General features: G+C 33.2%; 1 protein-coding gene across 2 annotated transcripts; it reads right to left on the bottom strand.

The window, feature by feature from the left end:
• Positions 1 to 351: 351 nt before the first annotated feature.
• On the bottom strand, positions 352 to 6,482 carry LOC130806433 (B3 domain-containing protein At3g19184-like). 2 transcript variants are annotated; one of them, XM_057671505.1, is made up of 7 exons: positions 6,184 to 6,482; positions 6,002 to 6,100; positions 5,859 to 5,890; positions 5,599 to 5,761; positions 5,268 to 5,474; positions 3,218 to 3,318; positions 352 to 663 (listed from the first exon to the last, which is right to left on the bottom strand). In XM_057671505.1, the coding sequence occupies exons 1-6, from the start codon at positions 6,322 to 6,324 to the stop codon at positions 3,256 to 3,258; spliced, it is 705 nt and encodes a 234-aa protein (XP_057527488.1). In that variant the 5' UTR covers positions 6,325 to 6,482; the 3' UTR covers positions 352 to 663; positions 3,218 to 3,255. The 2 variants fall into 2 exon arrangements, with proteins under 2 accessions (XP_057527488.1, XP_057527489.1); XM_057671506.1 differs by lacking the exon at positions 352 to 663 and adding an exon at positions 1,567 to 1,693 and having other exon boundaries at positions 6,184 to 6,476.
• Positions 6,483 to 7,493: the final 1,011 nt, after the last annotated feature.

The following is a 7,493-nucleotide window of genomic DNA, read 5'->3' as shown; positions in this document are numbered from 1 at the left end:
AAGTGTCTGAAGCAATGGCTGTCTGCTACGCCATGGAGGTCGCCAATAGAATAAGCTTATCTAAGGTTCACTTGGAAGGGGATGCACATGCACTCAAAGTCAGCACTTCCATTTCTAACAGAGAGGAGGGTTGTGCTCATATTCACCTAGTTTATGAAAATTTATTTGCATGCTTAGATGTCTTTGATGACTTTAAAACTAGCTTTGTTCATAGGGGTGATAATACTTTAACCCATATGGTAGCTAGATGGGAAACTAGTATCTCCCAAGAAAATGTTGGCTCCATTTCCTGTCTGTCTTCAGACTTTGATTGAGCTCGATTTGAGCTAGTTTAATTTACAAAATTACTTTAAAAAACATACCCATAACGTAATCTACTTGCAAATTGCCATTAGGATATCTGTACATGTCGAAGCATCTATCTATCTTATCGAGCCGACTACTTTCTTCATTTCATTATACTAGCAACTGATAATAACATTTTTTTCATCTATGTCACAATCAATTACGAGCATTTCAGATCGAAAGTATTACATAATCAAGTCTTCGCAAAACCAAAATGGAAAGATCGATACACTTTAGTTGCATAATAGATTTCAAAGCAACCTTGGAATTGGACACTGCCTCAATCCATCATCATTTCATCAGCACTCTAATTTATGCCTGCCAACGAGAACACGCAACTTTAGAAACACATTGAAAACAAGAAATATTGATCTCTGTATACCACCAACCATGTAACTCTACCAACATATTTTTCCCATTATTAATACCAATAATCAAACAAATTACTTATAGAATGACTTTAATGTTTAAAATCACATTATATACGTCAAATTGTCAATTTGAGCACTTGGGTAAATATCTCAAATTCAATTGAGTCCATATGTTGGGTGTAAGGCTGGCAATTGGGCATTACAGTAAATCTCTTATGGATCAATATATCATATTGTCAATATGTGCACTTGAAGTAAGGGTTTTGAACCATATTGGGATGATTCAATGAGGATTCATACAGGAAGCATGAATGAAGAACAAAGCAATGAGTCATATGCAAGCTATGACACAGATTCAGCAACTAAAGAGGAAGAACAGAAGCTCAAAGCAACAGTACAACAGCCTATGATCAAAGCTAGCAAACAGCTGACCTTGCAGCCCTCCTCCAGATCAACCAGGAAAGATTCATTAGCCATGCAAGGTGGATTTGGAATCTTGGTACATGGGACATCACACCTTGGCTCAAGAACATTGCTATACATCATGGGAAACTCGCTGAAATCAGTTGTGAAGGACAACCAGTCAGCAGGTTGCTTAGAACAGAGGGGAATGAACCGTTGACCAGCAGACCTTGGGCTTTGTGTCTAGAACGTATCTTGACTCCTTGGAGGACTCTAAGGGTAGATTTGGAATCTTCACACTTGGATCTTCCTACCATGGTCAAAGATTCCTCCTATCAATCATTAGAAGACCTCAAGATGAAAGGATGAAGGTCACCCAGTCAGCACTGGTGCAAAATAGTGCAGAACTGATCTTATGACCAGGGCACCTTGTGAGACTTGGTTTGAGCACATCGTCTGACCTACGGGACCACCAAGGGTAGAAATGGAATCTCTACACTAGGAGCTTGCTTCTAGGACTCTTAGTAGCCATCATCTACCTTTGGAAGTGCATAAAAACATGGGTGAAAGGTCACCTGTTCAGCAGCCTTCTGTCAGAATTATACTTAGCTTGTTTTTATGTTTTTAATGAAGCACATGTTGTGCACGTGATCCTTTATGACCGTTATTGTTAGTTAGACGTGTCATTAGCCTTCTCATTGTATTTCCCTCTTCCCTTACGTCTATATATAGATGGTTCCATCATTGTAAAAGAAATAAGTTGATTTTTAATAAAAATTCAGAAAATTCACTAAGTGTGTTTTTCCTTGCAATTGCCTAGCAATTGGGTTACTTAGGGCCAGTTTGCCCTTCTTTGTTGTGCAACCCCTTGATCAGTCTTCAAGATTGCACTTCATCCTATCCAAGAACATTGAGTATTCCCTTGATTAATCAAAGGAAAGCACCGGTGTTGCATTGACAGGAGGTTTGGTAGTCCAACTCTTGGCAAGGCATTGTTATAACAATCTTGGAATATCCCCTTGTGTTTGTGTGCTAAATCCATTTCGTGCATAATTGCTTCAACCACCACACGTACTTGGATCAGGTTTTAAGAGTTGAAATTAAATTTCTAAATCTTGTAACGAGTGTTTTAAAGGGAAATTGTAGGTAATTAAAAAAAATAAAGTTCCATTTGAAAAAGAAGTTTAGGACTTAGAGTAAAAATTTTAAGTGTAGAAAATTGACATTTTAAGTCTTAAAATAAATGTTTAAATCCTTAGAATTGGTGGGTAAAAAAGTTTTACTAGGCCGTCAATATTGCCGCACAAATGTGGTCGCAATGTTGCGAAAGCAACATATCGTTGTGCTAAAACTCGTTTTGCGAATATTTATGATGTGACTAGAATAATCTCAATTATCATTGTAATTCAACTATTGAAGTTTACTTATTAATATATTTATTATATTGCACTTTTTATGTAATTCAATGTGTTATTTTAAATATCATATCTTAAACTATACACATCTAATAAAAACTTAATATTATAAAAGTATGCAATAAAACAATTCAAACAAGTTCTACTTGACTATGGGGGTGTTTGGCATATTAACTTATTGAGTAATTTTAGCTTATTTTGATGTGAATAAAGGGTTGGTGGTCATACCAGCTAATGCTAGTGTTTGGTAAACTAGCTGGTTAAAACAGCTTATTGATATGAATAAGTTGTTTTTGAATAAGTTGTTTTTGAACAAGCTGTTCATAGCAGCGGATTCAAAATCAGCTGGTCAAACAATTTAATAAAATTAGCTGGTCAAATTAGCCACTATAAACAGCTATCAGCTGCCAGCTATCATCCGTTTGCCAAACACCCTCTATGTTTATTCTTACACATTAGCCACAATATATAAAATAAGTTTGAATGATGAATAGTACCATAATTGTAATATAAGAAGTATTTCAAAACGGAGGAAGTATTTAGATTAAAGTATAGAAGCTTCTAGACATTGAATGGCTTAATTGTCAAAATGACACAAATTAAGGCTCTTAATTCATTATTTAGATTAAAGATATGACACTAATTAATGACTAATGTGCACTTGTGCAGTAATGAAAGAATTACCTTTGTTCTGCTGTCTCTATTTCCCCACTTACAAAAGCTCAATTTTCGTCACCTTTACGCTCTCCATCTTCATCAGAGGAATTTACACGAATAATGTAGACCTAAAAAGAGATGAAAATTACTTATAACAATATACAAATAATTATAACATTCAAGATCAATATATCACAATTTTCAAGCTAATTTATTTTTTGAATTTGGAACAGATCAAAAATGCCCTAGAGTCAAACATATTTCACTTTGTTCGGTCAATAAATGCGAGGAGGATTTTATCAAAACAATTGGACAATGGTCACAATCTCTTTCAATCTCTTGTGGCCCAACAATGGAAACCAAACTAGTACATATAAACATATGTTGTAAATGGTTTGCTTGCGAGCACATACATACAAACATTTAATTAATTTCTCAAAGTTTTAAAGCTTTAAACATTCTATATCATTTTATTCTTAATATATGTAAATAACCAAATATATCCAAGTTAAAACTATAAAACATTGATATTATTCAAGTATACATTAATACAAATTTAACAAAACTGCATTGAGACTATTTTTCCTTATATTTGGAAGAGAATATAAGACAAGTATAGAAATATTGCATGCATTGAAATAAAGGGAAGTATATACTTTCGTCAATTTCTCTAATTATATATTAACGAAATTCTAAGAAAATCATCCACGAAATATACAACTTAAATTGAATCTATGGTATTAGTGTAAATATGATCTAGTGTGACATCTCAAAATTAATTTCAGGCTTACATGACTTTGCTACTTGTAATTTGATACAGTGTAACATTTTGCAATGAGATTTTAAGAGTTTATGATCTATTTGGTTATTAGTATTTGTTGAATCAAGAATCAAACCCTCATTTAAGATGGAGTATTAGAAAATTGATGAGGGTTTGACGAGCAATCAAAGGCTCACGCAAGCCAAGAGTTTGATGCAAAATGCATTGAAAATATGCAAGGAAAGGTCACTTAATCAAGCTAAATGATGTAGCAGGAGACAATAGCTGCAACATACTCTGCTCGATCGACCAAGTAGGTCACTTGATCTAGCTGAGCATGTCAGAACCTCGAATTTTCATTTTCATACATGAATACCTTGAGGATTCCTAAGTTGGACTCGTATAAACACATGGGCCTATAAATGAGGGTTTAAAGGTCAAAAGAGAGTATGTAAATGAGTGCAAGCAAACGTTTATGTTTTCTTGAACCATGGAGAGAGAAGTAAGCTTGTACGTACGGAAACTGTATTGGAGTAAAAATTACTACATCCAAACACATGAAGGTGTGTTTGTGAATGTGTGCATAATGTAATTGTTGAAATATTATCTATCATTAAGACATACAAGTCATTTGATTTGTGGAGGGTACCATAAGGTACCATAAATCACTTTTCTTGTGTCTTGTTTAGTATTGTTTGATTTGGGTGCTTGTTACCATCCTTTTTACATATATACGTCTATATTCACAACAATATCAAATGGTGGAAAATTATAATGAAAGTTTAGTAATTAAATATTTTTTTTTTCACAAAATCCGTACACGTCCACCACCATTTATTATAGTGAGAGGTACTAAATGTTTAAAATTATGGTGAAAGATCCACTGCTAGGAAGTTGACATGCAACATTTTGTAAAAACTAAAATTAAAAATCTTTTTATTATCACCGCTTATTATCACACTTAGAGTGTGTTTGGATGGAAGTGAAAGGAAAGGAAAGAGGTAAATTTGAAGGGATGAGAGATCTCTTATTTGGATAACAAAATAAGGAATGAATTTGGAGGGAAGAGATTTGAAGAGATTAAATAGATGTTTTTTGAAGGTATTAATCTTTTCAAAGTTGAAAAGATTTGAAGGAAAAACTCCTATCTTCTTTTCTTTCTCTTCTCTTTCGTCCTAAATAAATAAGAATTTTTTTCCCTTTCATTTCTCTTCTCTTTCTTTCCCTTTCTCTTCTTTTTTTTTTTCTCTCCAAAATTATTATCCAAAGATACTTTTAATATCAATAATCCAAAGTCCCGTTAAATACTGAGTTTACCTTTAAGGTATCTTCTTTAATGAGCTGGAAAATAAGGGCGTCCCCATCAACTAACTCATGGTCAAGGGAAAATCCTCTCCACCCACCACTAAGACCATTCTTCCTAGCAAGATACTTAGCCTTCCATTGATCTCCATCTTCATCAATCAGAATTAACTCTTCATCAGTTGTTGGAAGGTGGGCCTTGCAAAATGAATTAGGAAAACTCTGTAGTACAAATCAATTACTATATGTTAATTATACTGAAATTTCTTATTCTAACACACATATTAAACAACTAAATAAATTTGCTACATTCAAAACTAGCACTTGAAAAGGTTGAAGAGCTTACCAACCAAAAACCTCCAGTAACATGTGATTGAAGCATAGGTTTAATGAAAGTGGGAAATTCAGAACCCAAATGTGATTCAAGTTTTTCAGCCCTTTCAATAGCATTTACTCTATCCTCATCATTTGCATACACTCTATTCAACAAATCTCTCCTTTTGTAAAACCTAGAAAGCATTAATATTCGAAATTAAACACAAAACTAAAAAATACCAGAAAGCCGGAAAATTGGAAATTCACAAACAAAATTGGTCAAAATCTCACCTTCTACCAGCCAATAGAGGTTCCAGTCCATACTGTAAAAAGAAAAATCAAAAAAAAAAAAAAAATCAAAGAGAAAGGACTGTTTAGTAACGGTTATAGATATAAAAGATTGTACCAAACACATTACAAAGATTTTAAAAGACCTCTTTGTAGTTGGGAGGAGGTTTGTCAGCGGTTCTTGACGATCGTCGAGTAGGAGTGGAAACAGAAAAACCAACCGCTCTAGATTTAAGCTTCTTTACCTAATCATGAATTTATTGATTAGAATTTAACCAAAAAAGTACTAAAAAATTGGAAAGTTGATTGTTAGAAAGATGAAACTTACAGGAGAAGGATTAACATTAATTTTGGGAGTAGGTTTGAGAGCTTGAGAAAGCTTATGGAGATTGAGTTGTTCCATTCTTTTCTTGTTTTCTTCTAATCTCTGCTTTCTCTGTTCTTCATAACTGATTGTAGAAGTCACCATTTTTGTAGAAAAGAGGATAGATTACTCGTTTGATTATGGTTAGGGTTCTTCACTGTGATTGTTGAGAGTGTGCTCAATTTGTGAGAAAAACTCCAGAGACTGGTCTGTACTCTGTCGTTTTGAGCGCACTTCTCAACTTTTTGAATTTGAATCGTCCTTTCCCTTTTCAGTTATTTTTTTATTGATTAGAGCTTTATAGGGTTTAGTTGGCCGTTTTCTTTCTTATTTGCCCATAACTGCATTATTAATTTATTATTTCATTTCAAAACAAAATTATTACTCTTTTCGTTCTTTTTTATATTTCACTTTGTGTTTTTCACGCATATTAAAAAACATAGAATCTTTGGGTTGTAGTGGGTATTATTTGAATTAAATAGTAGTGTGAAGTAATGATTGTATTGGAAGTATGAGGTTGTAGTAGGTATTATTTTAATTAAATAGTAGTGTGAAGTAATGATTGTATTGAAAGTATGAGAGAGAAAATAATTATAAATAAAAGAAAAGGGGTACATTAAAAGAAAAAGGGGGTTTTAAGAGGTAAAAGTGGGATAAAAACTTTCTAAAAATAGAAAGTATTCTAAAGTGGAAGAACTTTTGAAACTACCCGTTATAGTAATGTGGAAGATTAAAAAAGAACGAAGAGAGTATAACTCTATATTCCTTTGAATTATCACTTCACTTGACTTTAAAAACTCCTATATATTTGAATTTTAAGGTAGAAATTTAAAGGAACAGAAGGAATATTGGTTATTGAGAAACAATCTCAAGTTAGAGTAAGTTTAGTATTGACTTAGGGCTTGTTCAGTTTATCTAATTTTTATAGTTTTACAGCTTAAAATTGAATCAACTTCTAGTCAGTTATTTCTGTAGTGCTACTTTATGGAGAATGTGGTCCAGGAAGTGACGTAGTGGCAGCGGTTATCTAAAGTAATGGGTGATTACCCATGAAAGTGTCTTCAATTGAAGGAAAATTAGGAAACTATTGTGTGATTCCTGATAAGCATATGACCTTAATTGTTATAGCATTGACTTTATGGGTCAATATTGACTTGTACTTTTGACCCTTGACCCATTGACCAAGGGTATTTCAGATATTTCGAACATGTGGGATTTTAATCTCCAACACTACTGATTAAAACTGATTTTTACCAATTAAAACTAATTTAAAT

Source organism: Amaranthus tricolor, chromosome 2 (genome assembly GCF_026212465.1).
Source record: "Amaranthus tricolor cultivar Red isolate AtriRed21 chromosome 2, ASM2621246v1, whole genome shotgun sequence".
NCBI lineage: Eukaryota > Viridiplantae > Streptophyta > Magnoliopsida > Caryophyllales > Amaranthaceae > Amaranthus > Amaranthus tricolor.
The sequence above is the reverse complement of the archived record's forward strand: the minus strand, read 5'-3'. Positions and strand labels throughout refer to the sequence as shown.

Coding starts and splice junctions, on each gene's coding strand:
- LOC130806433 (XM_057671505.1), bottom strand. CDS start 6,324: ATGGTGACTTCTACAATCAGTTATGAAGAACAGAGAAAGCAGAGATTA. Junction 5,891..6,001: donor CTCCTCCCAACTACAAAGAG/GTCTTTTAAAAT, acceptor TTCTTTTTACAG/TATGGACTGGAACCTCTATT. Junction 5,762..5,858: donor CCTCTATTGGCTGGTAGAAG/GTGAGATTTTGA, acceptor AATGCTTTCTAG/GTTTTACAAAAGGAGAGATT.